General features: G+C 32.2%; 1 protein-coding gene across 1 annotated transcript; it reads right to left on the bottom strand.

The window, feature by feature from the left end:
- Nucleotides 1-51: 51 nt before the first annotated feature.
- On the bottom strand, nt 52-14,396 carry LOC132759659 (uncharacterized). Its single transcript, XM_060751469.1, has 11 exons — nt 14,247-14,396; nt 9,152-9,322; nt 8,539-8,628; nt 7,928-8,091; nt 7,501-7,594; nt 6,534-6,661; nt 5,920-6,049; nt 5,426-5,517; nt 4,233-4,356; nt 3,516-3,748; nt 52-2,164 (listed from the first exon to the last, which is right to left on the bottom strand). The coding sequence occupies exons 1-11, from the start codon at nt 14,338-14,340 to the stop codon at nt 2,072-2,074; spliced, it is 1,413 nt and encodes a 470-aa protein (XP_060607452.1). The 5' UTR covers nt 14,341-14,396; the 3' UTR covers nt 52-2,071.
- Nucleotides 14,397-15,735: the final 1,339 nt, after the last annotated feature.

The raw sequence follows: 15,735 nt of genomic DNA, 5'->3' as shown, positions 1-15,735 counted from the left end.
CTAAATTAAATAAAAGAAGTGAGCAAAGAAATTTGAATAAGAAAATAAACATATTGACAAAATTGAAATACAGTAGTTTTCTATAATCGATTAAAAACAATGAAATATGACAAAAGCTTATTTTTAAACTTATGATCAGCTGATGAAAAATTATTAAAACAGAGTCATATTAAAATTATTTTTTTCTGGTACAATGTATATTAATTTAGGAAATTGTAATCATATTAAAGTTTATCAATACTTTTTGTGTGTTCATGTACGTGTGTTACTCTGATATAAAAAAAATGCATGTTTAATCATAAAAAATGTAAACAAAGTCATACAGAATAATCTGGAGATCAAAGATAATTTAGAAAATAAAGTCAAAATGATAAGCTATTTTCATGGTAGCAATGTTTTTACAGCAGCAAATGTAATTCTAGCAATAAAAAGACATGACCTTAACTTGACCTGTAATAACCTGAGATTGAATATATTTTGTAGCCAAAAAAAATAGCCATTGAAAAAAATCATGGTAAAAATATTGAGAATAATTTTGCTCCAAAAGTACCAAATTTCAATTGCAATGAAAAATAACGCAATGGGTATATACGCGTAACCTTAGCTTAATGGAAGTGCTTTTCTGGACATGGTGGAACATTCTCATAAAGGAAACTTGTTTCCCAATCGCAAACATTTACTAAAACTAATCAAAATCTAGTTTAAAAGATCGTTTTACTACAATTTTTAACAACAAAAAGAGTGCTTTGCGAAACTCATGTTATGTGGAATGGTCAGTATTTTAAACACATTTTACTATGTTAAACCGGACCTTAATGTTGGGTATATACGTAACATACTGAATTCAAAGTCAGTAGAAATAAACAGCTAAAAATTATTTGTCCAGTCTGAGAACGAGTCTATTTAAGATTTGAACCTGTCTATTACGCACTCCGAGAATAAGCTCATTTGAGATTTGCGCGTGACAGTCACGCACACTAAACCATAGCATGAATATTGTCAAACAGTCCGTTATGTATGTAATAAGGAATAAATAACGACCAAACGATAAAAACAAAATGTATACATTAAGTCCCACTTTTCGTTAAAAATTCGGGTTAGTGCATGTATAAGTTTCAGTTCTAAAATATTAATATAACATTTGTTTCATACTTAAATTATGTGTGATTTCTATGCAAAAAATTATTATACAAAACAGAAAAACATCCTCATCTCAAGATTTCCAAAAACATTTTTTTTCGTAATTTGCAGAATGCATATAACATTTACCGAACATAAATATTTTTGTTTTTCTTGTTTATAATTAATCGGACAAGATCAAAGAATGAAACATACTTCTCATAATAATAAAAAATATGGAACGCCAAATAAGTCCTATTTTTACACAGTTTGTGACATGAAAAGTGTTTCGCATGTACTTCACTTCTAATGTGTTTTGTTGACTTGTCGGAACAGAAAATATTTTTTTCGAGATTTATGCACCATTCGATAAAGGTCTATAACAATAACTTGTGTGCAAAAGTTTATATCTTGCGCTCGATTCGTTCTTTCCAAAATTATCATTCAATGACCGACAATTGCAAATCGGGCTAAAATACTATCAGTTATTTATTTTTGAGTATATTTCTTGGTTTTCTTTTGAATATCGTTCTGTTTTAAATGCCCCAGCTGATCTATGTAAGAAATTGATATTTCATGTTTTCAGTCTTATAAACATCGATGAAGATCCTTTAAGAAGTGACTGTGCGTAGTATGAAAGTACTTACTACATTATATATTGAACATAAACAATCATACAGTTATTACATGAGATGCCAATGGAATTGCACAAAAGGAAATAACAAAATAAAAGTATAATAATTATATCAAATGATTCACTAACACAAGTTAAATGTAGATTTAGAGAGCAACAACACAACGTGACCAATAAAAGCAAGAAACAACACAACATAAATAACTTAAAAAGCCATGAAAAAATATTACAGCAAATGTCACACTGTTTTTTTGGTCTTTTTTTCTCGCATTTTGTCATTTTTTTCACATTTTTTTCACAGTTTGTCACAGGCATGATTTACAAGATAATACAGCAGGCCATGTCATCATCTTGTGATGAAAGCAGACGAGACGACTCCTTCTGTGTTTTATTTGACGCTGTTCCAGAAATCTAAAACGATATGCATGTGCTGGTGTGAAACGTGAACAATATGTTTTAAAGTAGCCTTTTTGTTTAATTTGAAAACTAGCACATTCATTTATATTCTATGCATTGTATTGTATACATTGTTCAATGACTATAAGTTCTTATTATCAAAATTATACTATTTTAACAAAATTCAAAAGTAAGTATAGTAACAATAAAGCAACATCATCTGGAATGTTTTACGCACGTGTGCATTGTTGATTATATTTTCAACTAATGATTAACATTTGTACGTTACCTAAAATCGCTCTTATCTACCTATATCATTAAAAGGAAAATGAGCTTGTCTTATTCAGATAGTCGTTGATATACAAAGCCTGATGAACCGCTGAGCCTACTTGCCTGAAAATGTCTGACATTGTCAAACCAACTTTCAAACCGTTGTGATCACCTACTAATGTACAACTGACAATTTCAAAACCCGTAATGAAAACGCTGTACTAACCTACCCGCGTTTCACTGACATTATCAGATTCACCATTGAAATCGTGCTAACCTACCCATGTAGCACTAACATTGTCAAAACCATTAAAATGATGTTGGCTAACCTAAACAAGTATCACTAACAATGTCAAAATCAACATTGAAACCGGTGTGCAAACCTACATGTACCCGTGTACCTTTGACATTGTCAAATATTCAAATGTCACGGACATTGTAAAAGCCGGCATTGAATTCGGTCTGCTAACCTAACCGTGTACAACTCTCATTGCCAAAACCGGCACTGTAACCGATGTTCTTACCTACCCGAGTGCCACTGACATCATCAAATCAACCAAAGCCGCTTTTTAAAATTTATTTTAACCGGGTTACCCTAAGCATTGTTTAAAAAAAGCATTGAAATGCTATTTCTAAACTTTCCCTTTTTTTAACTGGGCATTTTCAAAACCCCAAAATTTTTATTTCCGCGGGAATTTTCCTACCGTGTCGATTGACTTTCAAAGCCCGTATTTTAAAAAAACTTTGCCAATTTCTCATGTACCATGACATTTTTAAAATCGGGATTGAAGCCGCTGTGCTCAGATCTTTCGTTATTTTTTACATTTATAAAACCAGCATCATAACATGTGGGTTCAAAAAGAGGTTCATGAAAGTTTTCAAAAAAGATTGAAAACGTGTGCTAACCAGTTTTCTGACGTTTTCGGGAAACTTAAAATTGAAAAAAAACCATTAAATTAACCAGCATTTTACCAAAAGACATTTCCAAAAATCAAAATTGGGAAAAGTTCTGCCTTTATCTAAAACGCAAAAACCTAGCATTGAGACAGCTCTACTAACTTAGTCAGTATGTTTGACGAATTTGAGACTTGCTTACCCGAATATGATTGACATTATCGAAATCTGTCTTGAAACCACTCTGGTAACTTTTTATCGAAAGTTTATCTTCCTCATCTTTCAGACTTTGTTCGTAGAGCGGATTGCATGTTATACTCAGTTCCTTGCGGGAACCAGCGTCAAACAAAACCTCGTCGTCTTTTTCATCATCAATAAGTAGGTCCATAGGAAATCTTTGCGGGGTATGCTCCTCCAGGTCCGTCGGATCAAAAACTGAAATATTAAATACTAATTATGTGATACTTAGTCTTTAATAGATAATCTTTTTTACGAAGAGGATGGGTACAGATACTTCATTGAAAATAAAGTAATTTTTTTTTTGAAAAAAAAGAAATTTTTGTTAAAGGACGCCAACGGAAAAACCCCACGGGGCAAAAATTTCTGCAGAAAGGGGTTTTTTGGGGAGCCCAATTTTTATGTTAAGTTTAAATTTTCCCCGATAAAAAAAACTTTGGGTTTAAATTTTTTTACGATTAAAAGGTGTAAGGATATTTCCTATGACCTCAGATATAAAGGTTTCGTCCGAAATAAAAAACAAACTGGTGGGGAAGTTAAGATGACGAAGCAGAGGATCAAACTATGTTAATATCATTGTTTAATTCATAGTATCTCTAAATAGATTTTAGCTAAAAGATAATTTTGAATTCTTCATGATGCAAATCGAAAGGCAAACAACATAAAGAAGTAACTGTCTTACTCGAGCCTTCATTAATCTTAAGCTGAAAAAGTTCTTTTCCGATGTTCGAAATATCATCCTCCGTGGTGTTGAGTTCCAATTGAGATATGTCGAATATGATGTCATCATCGTCGTCATCGTGAACCTGAAACAGTCACGTGACATTGGCGTTTAAACAGAATTTAGCACAATCAGTTAATTATGGATTTAGCTCAATACAGGATTGGAGCAGTACCTCTAGACGCTTGCAGAAATCATGATCCCAAAATAGACAAATATCGTTTTTTTTCGCCGAATTTTACATTTTTCCTGATTATCGTACTTGATTCGGTGTGAAAAGATGATTTAGACCTGTTAAAGTTCATTCCGTTGGGTAAAAAGACAAGATTTTAGCATTTTATCATTCAAGCGCCTTGTCCGGTATATACCGGAATACGGTATTTAGTGTGGTGCTCCAATCCTTTTTTTAGTCACAGCCGTTAATTATTTAATAAGCATAAACAGTGTTTTATCTTCTTACTGGAATTAGCATGATGTCATTTTTTAAAATCTGTTTTGCATACAATATATTTAAAAAAAATAAACATCTTGCATTATGTAAGGGACATGGGTCATATAACCTAAATCATGTATCTCGTGCATTTAGCGGGAAGACTTGGAGTCTACAGCTGTTTACTATTAGGGTATCCCTGCTTTGAGTAATATTTATAGGAATACTTTTACGAATCAGGTTTCGAAAGGATTTTCGTCCAAAACAATGTCACTATTAACCGTTTACCTTCTAAATTTCTTGAATTGACTTATTTAGCTGAAACCTTCATCAGTTTTGGAGATATCAAGTCGGAAATTTAGCAATTAAAGATTTTCCAGACTGCACAGTGGGTAAAGGTTTAATACCCCAGTTCTTGCGTGTTTTGCTCATAACATATTCCGTTAATTAGACACAATGGCAACATTTTTTAAAAAAAGATAAAATACAAGTCTTAAATTTTACAAAACTAGATATTTAACTTTCAAAGCAGATGGATGACGTTTGAATGACACTTGCATCCCAATCACATAGTGGCGACAGTATTCATTGTATATTCCAATTTGTAATCAATTGTGGACCATTGTAGACCATTTTACACACTGTCACAGTTTTAAATCTACTCATGGACAATGGATGCTGCCTTGTGGAACTTGATGAATTAATGAAAACTAATTATACATACCAGTTTGAGGAAATGTTCATTATCCGAGATATGATTCAAATCAGTAATTATTTTGACGTCAATTTGTTCTACGTCCTTGACTACTGACAAATCTACAATAAAATGTCAAAAACACTAAAGTTAACAACGACTAAAATATCATTATAATGTGTTTTCTCTTTAAAAATAATGTCAAATATTACTGTTGTAGCAACCTTTAAATCGTATGCCCTAATATAAATGCAAAATTGGCATGCCTTTGGCGCAAAAGAATTCTGTTGAGTTAATATTTTTCACAAATAGGCTTTCAAAACCTGTGCACTTTAAAACGTTCTGTCAGTCCAAGCAATTATTTATATACTGGCTTTTTAACAGTGAAACGACTTGTGTTTGAAACTATAATATACGGGTATTGCATGCCTTTCAATTGCCTGAAATACGGAGCACCAGAAAATCTGCTTCATTGGGTATTGCGTATAATGTAGATTTAATTATTTATTCGGCGATTTCTATACCTTCAGACAAGTCAACTTCCTCAAACTGGCCTACGTCGTCTATACATTCTGTTGGTGATGCCAGATTAATCTCAGCTTGTTCAAGTTCATCTTTTAGACTGCAGCAAAAACTTTCATCATGTGATATATCCTGGAATGAAATAAATAGAAAATATTGCCTGACTTAAGTGAAAAAATCAATGAGCGTATACCTCAACAAAATCCAGTTACACAGGACCACAGGCAATGTGATCAGCATGGCACCGAAGAAAAAACAAAACGAAAGATGGCACAAGAGAAAAACAGAAATTTACATCGCCTATCTGATAAAAATCTATGAGGTAAGAGAATCATGTGAGAGCATGCTCCCACATTAAAAACTTTGTCATGTCGGTTAGCTTTTGCCCCTTTCATAAAGAAGATTGTAGAATCAAACTATTTAAATGGTCCTTTAACAGACTTTGGATTTTCATTGCAGTTAATTGTCATATGATAAATTCAATGACGAAGTGTATATATATTACAAAATACAAGCGATCATCGTCAAAGTCTTAACAGACTGATCCGCAATATAATCAAATTTGTATATTAGGTAAGCCAGAATTGGCCTTATTATATAAATTGTATATACTCACTGACTGGGTGTTGTCATCAAGTATATCTTCATCAAATTCAGCATCATCAACAGAATCATCGTCAAACACTCCAGAATCGCGACTATGTGCCCTTGGAAAGCCTTTCTTGTTCGGTTCTGTTTGTATATCTAAATCAGTAAGACATGTAATATTTGTGTATGAGAGAAAATTCGTTCACCACAATCTATAAGATTAAATTTTTCTCGGCAATGTCATTTTTGAGATCATGAGAGAAAATTAATGGTCAATACATAGTTACTTCCCTTGATAACTTTCCGTCCTAAATGCGGGAGTAAGAGAATAAATCGGAAGGTTTACGGTACGATAAAATGAAATTGTATCATAGTTTGGGGACCTTTCTGTTGAAAAAGTGTAAGAGTTAAATCGTATACATTTACTTGCACAGTGCGGTAACTGGATTGCAGGTATCAGTTACCCGCACTCCAGATCATGCCCGTTGATTGGCTCATTTTTGTTGGGGTTTACATATTGTGACGGCAGAGAAAGGGAAAGCGGGAGAAATATCATATTCAGATGCTCGTTCATTGGTAACTTTTTCCCGGGGTTTGACAAAAGGGAACGTGTTTTTATGTTTGACTATGATACAAAAGAGAAAGAACACCAAAACACTCGGCAGTCTGATGTATACTCGGGGGCTACGCCCCCTCGTACAAATCAGATAGCCGAGTGTTTCGGTGCTCTTTCTATTACTAACACATCTCATTAACTTCAACAAACACAAAAAGCGCAAAGTAAAAAAGTATAAGAATATGAGGCTCTCTTATCAAGTCATTATCGGAGCTTTTGTTCTAAATTTTTGTGGTTTCAGGTCCGGAAATGGGGCCGGGGTAACTGAATAAAGACCGAATTATTGGCATGAATGCATGCAGATTGTAGTTGTATTTGGAGATTTTATCTAGTTTTTGAAGAGGCAATTCTGAGCAGGTATTGATGTCATTTGTATTACCTTCAATAACTTCTAGGTCCGAAGCTGAGTCGGGATCTTCATCCAGTTGTGTTTCTTGTTCACAACCACTGTCATGTCTGCAGTGTGAGGACTCCTGAAAAAATAATCACAAATGTTTAGAAGGAATAAAAGCTTTATATTTCTGTTGTACAATTTAACACTACTTTATTATTAAAACGTTGAAAATTGAAATATTTGGATAAATTATTCGCACAAAACCAAAAGCATCATCGTAACCTAAGTAAAGATAAGATTTTTTTCCATTTGATAAATTTACTGTAAATTAGAAAAACTGAAAGCCCTAATCTAATAATCTTATTGAATATGTTATGCCATTTAATTAATTATATAAAAGGTATATTATAGACTAGTTCATATTATTGATGAATTACTTGCCTACCAAACTTTTATCATTCTTATTACTTACCAAACTTTCATTGCTACTGTACAGTGAATCACGGTCCGGATTAGTAATTAGAATCTGTGTCTTTCCTTCCGGTTCAAATATGAATACTGGTTCCCCAATATCCAGGCACGACACTGGTTCCTTTACATCAACGGATGGTACTGTAGGCTTCTGTGGCACATAGTCTGTGAAATGAAAATATTATCAAAGTACTGAAAAAAATAAACTCGCAGGGCGATTGTCACTGAGTTAATCAGAGATCAGCATAACATTTTGGACACGTGATAAGTCACGTGATCTTAAACGCGCATTGATTTCAATACTTATTTATATATCAAAGTTTAGAAAAAGACTATTTTCTTTTTCCAATTTCATGTGTTTTATTTTAGCGATCCAACATATATATATATATATATATATCGTTTATAAATCTGAATTTGGAAGGAATGTACTACTAACATGTGTGCATTCTGAACGGACGTTATCGAGAAGAAACACACTCTTGAAATCCTTAAAACTGTTAAAAGAAGGCATTATCTTTATCATAAATTATGTTGTTTAGTTTAGATTATTTAGAAGTTTTTAAAATATCTAATAGGTTTGAAATAACAGCCACAATAAGTTACTGATACCTTGATAGTATTCAAAATCTGGTGTGACAGACTTTATTATAAATGGATACTCTGGTTCGGTCGTTTTCTTTTGTTTTCGTTTGGCTTGTCCTGAAATATGTATAAAACATTCCGTTACATCTCTCAGCAGACGACATATCAACCTAAACTTAATGTACATGTAGGCAATAGAAAATAGAGAAAACGGAAATCCTTAAGAACGCCCAGCACAACGTAATTGAGAATGTTGCAGGCTCGGTTTGATTGAACTTGTTCATGGGCGCTACTGGAAAGTCCAAGTTATTGATGGTGTATCCAAGCAGAAACAAGGAAAGTGTCTGCTTGTTTTCTTTCAGTTCAAAATAACAGAAGGTAATGGGTTATGCAGTTGCTCGTTTGGTTCAACCTATTAATCGGAGTAGCACATTAAGAAACAAAAGTTAAAATAACAATTTTTATACAAGATTTTCTAGAGTTTCAACAATGACTTTATATAATCATGTCCGAAGTATGCCGAAACATGTCCTCAATCATGTGATTTATTTGCTGTAACTGATGTCCATCAGCCAAATCAATTATGGAAAAACTGTCTAGTGTTTTAACTTTGTTATTACTTAGTGACTTATAAACCTACCATTTTTGTTCTTTCGCTTCTTCCGATTACGCCTCCTGCCCCCTACAAAGAGGGCAGGGGTGTCGGCGTCTGCGATATGATTCACTGCATTTTGAAGTTTCAGCTTCAGGCTCTTTTGCATACTGTGTCCGACGGGTCTGGAGGAGTGGGGATTACAATTCCATAATGAACCTGAAAATGAACAGAAATTAGTAGATATTGAAAATAAAGCTACAGTTTGTTCGGAATGTTCTGAAAGTCATTTCGCAGTAAAACTGAAAACGGAAATACAGTTATTTGTACGTGTTATACCAACTGAGAACCTGAATGAACATACAAATAATTTCCAACATATGTTCCGGAGAAAAAGAAACGGAAGAATAAAAGGACAATAACTCTATTTATGAAGGGTAGTTTTTACTGCACTCCTTTGTGAGATATATAAACATATGAAGATTCAAGACTTTCTGAATAGGCGTTGGACAAAAAAGCCATGAAAGAATTTAAAGGGCAATAACTAAAAGTCGATATCTCAAATACTTTTCGAAATACTAGAATGCCCCGGACAAAAAGCATGAGAATTAACAAAAGGCAATAACTCTAAATTTATGAAGGTAGAGTTATCATTGTTGACTACCGCACTCCTTTCCACTTATGAAGTGTCGAGGTGATATCTGAAACACTTTAGAGTTATGCTCCTGTTAATAATTTGGAACTGAATTACGGACGGATACTGCTCCCGAAATGGTTCGGGAGGGATAATAGCTAAGAAGATTATGGTAATTTCCAGCGGTACTAGTGACAGATATGTAATGATAATTCTATTACAATTAACTAACATTGTTTGTCAAGATCTCAATCTGTTAATATGTGCTTCTATTTATTGTCAATTCATTACACTCAACAACTTTAAAAACGCAGCAGTCAAATTTTAATAATTTTAACATTCAATAAAATGTTTGCATTTAACTTGGCAATCAAATTAAAGTTTAAAGATATCATCATTTTGATAGATAAACATTGACCTATGTTATGACACTGTCAATATCCCTAGGTGAAAACAGTAAGTTCATAAAAGATTATATTTCTAGTTTTTGGCATACAAACTACCAAACAAATTGTGCGTCTGATGGATGTTGACTTCGAGTCTTCTACAAAACTATAGCCCTGCGGATAATCAAGACGTACCGTGTATTATGCAACAGAATAAGATCGTTTGCTTAAAATAACATTCGCTTTGCCCAAACATGGTCAAATTCTACATGGGGGCGTAGGTGTGTTATCTTGGTCTTTTAGTGAGAGTTCATACGCCTAAATATAAAACTGCATTGCATTGATGAAGTTGTGTTGCGTTCACTGCTGCAATTAATGCTTCAGCGGCTTAGACATTCACACGATATTGAATTTTGTGAACTCGTTGCTGACACCATAGTTACTTGTAATTGTAATAAAACTAAGTTAATTTTCAAACTACTTTTTGGTTCCATGTGAATTAAATTCCAACAGAGGATAGTTATGACAAGAATTATTTTTTGTTTGAAAGTTTCATGAAAATATTTTGACATATTCGGTGTTAAAATCATCAATATTCGACTGGTGCGTTTTTAATGTTCTTGATTGTATTTCTGTCTAACATAACATATATGAATATTGTCAGATTTGTCACACACAAACATGTTTACGAAATTGTATTGTCGGAGCCATGAGCAAGAGCACGAGAATAAAGATACAAATAGCTTTTGTGATTAGTATTCCCTACTAGTTATGAAAAATAAAGAATACTTTGACACACTATTTGGGTTCCCCCATTTGTAAAATAAAAGAGAAAATTTTCCCTAACCATACTGGATTCGAAGAAAAGAAGGTAAGCCTTTGCTTCCAGAATAGAGTAAGACCAACTACACTATTGATATTGAAATCCCTAACACTTTTAATGTTTTTTTCCGAGTTCAAAGTAAGGCGAACCCATAATACTAATTAAGTAGGCCCATAATGCTAATTAAGTAGGCCCAGGGTTAAAGACGCCGTGGTTCAGAGAGCCACTTTGTAAGCCATACAACCGAAATAAAATCTGTACATCCCTGGAATTTCGTTGCACTTGTTTTTGTCTACCGTTCATGTGTTTATAATAAACCACGAATGCATTGCTCATTATGAACAAGAACGTAGAAGAATTATGATATTTTAAGGCTACATGCATGTCAGTGATTATACGATTAAATGGAATATTAAATTAATGTATTATATTTAATATTTCATATACAGTACAGTCTCTGCAAAGCAACACTCTGTAGTGCAGTCACCTCTTTACAACAACAGTGTCATTACCCCTCTCAATAAATCCAACCTCTGTACAGCAGTCACCTCTTTACAACGACAGTATCATTTTTCCCTCATAGTGAGACTTCTCAATAAATCCAACCTCTGAAGAGCAGTCACCTCTTTACAACGACAGTATCATTTTTCCCTCATAGTAAAACTTCCCTCTGAAGAGCAAAACCTTTCTACAGCTTCTGGAATTCGTCTTCCAAAGGGTGTTGCTTTACTGAGTTTATACTATATACCGAAACTTTAAATAAGATAAATAAGCAGGAGATCTTTTTATATATGTACCTGGTTTTTTTCCGATATAGGCGGGTGTGGTGATATCAAATAACCCTCTTTATTGTCCTGTATGGAACACAAAGTGATAGAACTATTGGTTGTACGTATTCCCTTATTAAATCATAGAATATTTGGTAAAAAACATAAGCATTATGATTTGCAATTTTACAATACATGGTATACGTGTGATTAAGTTTGCATGCAAACATCCATTTAGTTCTTGAAACAGTTATTTCTTCAAGATTTTTACAAAATATAATAATCGGCTGAAATGGATTGAGATTTTATTTCAGAAGTTTACTTCCAAAGCATTACGTTCAAACAGAAAATGTAAAAGGATATGTAGGTTTCGAACTTTGACTATTGACCTACATAATAAGATACAGAGAACAGTTGGTCCAAGGAAAAGACATACTGTGGTATTCGTCAGATATCAGGCTTATTTTAATCAAAGTAATTATGGACTCATATGTAACAATTCAAAAATAACAAAGTTCTCGAAATCTAAAAGGAATCAAAGGTTAGCATGTATAAATAGCTTTGTTGAAATTAATTTATACATTCGGCGTGTTTTGTTAAAAGAAATTGTAGTCAAATGATTATGGAAAGCAATCGGGCGAACATATATTTTAACATGTTCAATTAAACTACGCTATTGATGTAAAATATCCAAGTGAACCTAAACGAATAAAAATCCGATTTCCTATTTCTGCATAAATTCTATGCATTTGAATCTAGGTTTCTCGTGTATTTAAAATTGTGTGTTTTTTTAGGAAAGAGGCAATGAATAAACATATTTGTGATAATTGTTCTTGGCACGCGGTTTCTATACAAGCAGACGATAATAGGGAGTAACTAGGTAAATAATTTGATGTCTGCAAGAAAACATCTGTCAGTATTTCACCTTAGACTGGCATTTCAGAACGGTTCACTGATTGCCCAATACTGAGTAATCATGATCTCTAGATGGGTTTGCAGACGACTAATGGCCGGCGTCTAAAATTATGATATGAATAATGATAAAATCATGATCATGACATAACATGATATAATATGATATGACGTAATTTGGCATAATGCGATATGACGCTGCATTTAGCTCTTTGTAGCATATTATAACAAAACATGTAACAAATTATATACACAGCATAGGCGTGTTGTTAATTTATCTAATATAACGATTATATGTTTTTAGTAGTGTATTCAGATTTTTGCATCTAACTGTTTTTAGATATAATATATGTTTTACTTTTTTATTTATTGTATTTTTCCCAAAGTTTTTTTTAATAAATACTCAACAATTGTTCCAATTTCTTTCTATATACATGTACATTATTTTATAAAGATAATACATACATAAAGCATTTCAATATGTTTAGTCACTTCTTGATAAACATAGGAGAATATTTTTAACTGGCATGTATATACATACAAGAAACATTGAGGATAACTTTTATCTATGTTCAAAGATCTATATATCGCTTTAACCTTTTTCCAAACCAAGAACTTTACGAATGGACTTTGTAACAGACAAGTTATATCTACATATTTTAGAACACAGCATGGCATTACTCACCATGCCTTATCATCTATCACTTTAATCTTTATTCATGTTTCTGATAAAAACAAAAATATTTTAGGAGAAAAAATATAAAGCAGGATCTTCGTTTTGAGTCCATGCTTTAAAATGCTAGATATATACATGTATGTGTTTATTACTCATTAATTCTTATACATATTGAAATGCACCCTTTCGCAAAATTGTAGTACATCATTAAATTACTAAAACAGCAGAAACAAAATTTAGCAAAAATCAAAATCAATTAACATCAAACTTAAATATGTGGAACGAAAAATTCTTCATATTTGAAGTCGGCGTAAAAATATTAGACTTTTATTATGGATCTATATTATAAGGAAATGCCAGTATCATTTAAAAAAAATCCACTTAGAATCTATTCATAAAACTCGTAAAACAAAAAATGATACAGCTACAGAGGTTTAGTCACTCTGCACATGTATATTATTTGTAACGCACGTGCTGTTTCACGCGCCCCTCCTTCACATGTACTGCTTCTAAAACATTACTCGAGCTTTACGTGGCAGTTTTCTTACGATATTACTGTATATATAACTTATATATCGATAAAAGTAAAAATATTCAGGAGTAATACGATTTAAATTTAAATAGCCACTTCTTTCCTATATTAATTATTAATCAAAATTACATACGTTTTCCACTATTTACATGAAAAGTAGGTTATTCTCCCTTTATTTTTTTTCTGTGGCATTAATTGTGTTTAACATACATTTATACATTGCATAAAATATGAATGAAATTCCTATTTGTGGGTACAACATTTTTTTTCTGATTGTTTAAAAAAGGATCTCACAAGGTCATGCAAATATCAGATGTTTATGAAATATTAACCTCAAAAACCGTGTTGTAAAACATATATAATGTGTATGTGTTTATATAGATAACTAAATATATATAAAAAAATCATCATACCTGTTTTTGTTCGACTGGTTATTTTATTCCGTAGTTCCGTAAAATGCGAATTATACCTCTGTTCTAAGACTTCTAGAAGAAGAAAAGCATTCATAGTAAACGCTTGCTATAAACCACGTGGTATTTTGGCATGTAATAAATGCATGCATTACCATGGTAACGTACTTGAGCAGTTGGCACGTGCTTCAAAGTGAAAACACTCTGACAAATCGTAGAAGAAATAATGTTTTCGATTAATAATCAATTAATGGTAGATTTTTTTGTATGAGTATGAGCGTACTATTATTTCTTATATATTATAAAAATTTTAATGAATGTTTTTGAAATAAAGTTAAATGGTTAAATGCTTGTTAAGACTGTACTGTAATAAAGTAAGAAAACTAACCCACATACCTTTAAACTAGTATTTCGGGAAGAGAATGAACGGCCGAAGAAACATGTGTCCTTTTTTTCTATGTTCGCGGCAAAAATGAGACTTGCACAACACGGTTTTGACATATATAAAATGAAATCAAGATAGGAAAAAAACTTATAAATAATTTCTGGACTAATTGAATAGGGAGTGGTCGGGAACTTTATTTAATAAAATTAATATAAAAACAACAGTTATAGAAGCCCTATTGATGCAACCATTTTAATCTAAAAATCAGCGTTCTTTCCATTTTGTATAATTATATATATTTTACCGAAGTATATAATTATATGTGGTATTTTCCCGATATATTATTAAAATGTCAATAGACAAGAGCATGATTACATTTTAAGTTAAGAAAAAAATCTCTTATTGAATAATTTAATTTCTTTGTTAAGGTTTATATCTGGTCTTTATTATGAAAAAATAGTTCGTGGATTTGCCATATACTTTTCAGGTCTCTAATGACAGAAGTTAGATAAGACAGTCCAGTATTCTAGTTTCATAGCATCGTCGGATACCGCCACCGCCGAACCATTAATACAGAAATATGTGTTTATCAACCGTGGGTATCCGACGAAGGTTTCATAGATAACTTATTGTGATTTTATTTGGCATGTACAAGCATTTTTTTTTTAATTTTTTCTTTTGTTTTATTAACTGTGTTAACGACTTGATAAATAAATTAACAAAATAAATAATTGCATAAAAATAAATAAATAAATAAATAAATAAAAACACAATGCCGTACGGTCTTTTTTCTTCACAAGGGAATTCACTGTTGGTGAGTTATTAGAATGTTTGCTCATGATTTATCTCACTTTAATATTGTACATAGATTCTATGTGTTGGTTTTGTTTTCCTTTGGTTGTGTTGTTGTTGTTGTTGTTTTTATTGCTTCTGGTGATTATAGAAGCATTTTACGAACTGGTCAATAAGGTAAAATGATCTGTTTGAATATTATAATTTCAAGTGAACAAGTAAAATAAACATTATAACATTAGACGTACATTTGAACTAAATATATACTTTTATTAAAACCTTTTTACCAAAAGAACGAACTACATCACAAAATTT

The sequence above is a fragment of the Ruditapes philippinarum genome, unplaced genomic scaffold (genome assembly GCF_026571515.1).
Source record: "Ruditapes philippinarum isolate M1 unplaced genomic scaffold, ASM2657151v2 ctg1151_1_1_1_1, whole genome shotgun sequence".
In the NCBI taxonomy this organism is placed as follows: Eukaryota; Metazoa; Mollusca; class Bivalvia; order Venerida; family Veneridae; genus Ruditapes; species Ruditapes philippinarum.
The sequence above is the reverse complement of the archived record's forward strand: the minus strand, read 5'-3'. Positions and strand labels throughout refer to the sequence as shown.

Coding starts and splice junctions, on each gene's coding strand:
- LOC132759659 (XM_060751469.1), bottom strand. CDS start 14,340: ATGAATGCTTTTCTTCTTCTAGAAGTCTTAGAACAGAGGTATAATTCG. Junction 9,323..14,246: donor AACCAGTCGAACAAAAACAG/GTATGATGATTT, acceptor GTTCATTTTCAG/GTTCATTATGGAATTGTAAT. Junction 8,629..9,151: donor GAAGCGAAAGAACAAAAATG/GTAGGTTTATAA, acceptor TACATATTTCAG/GACAAGCCAAACGAAAACAA.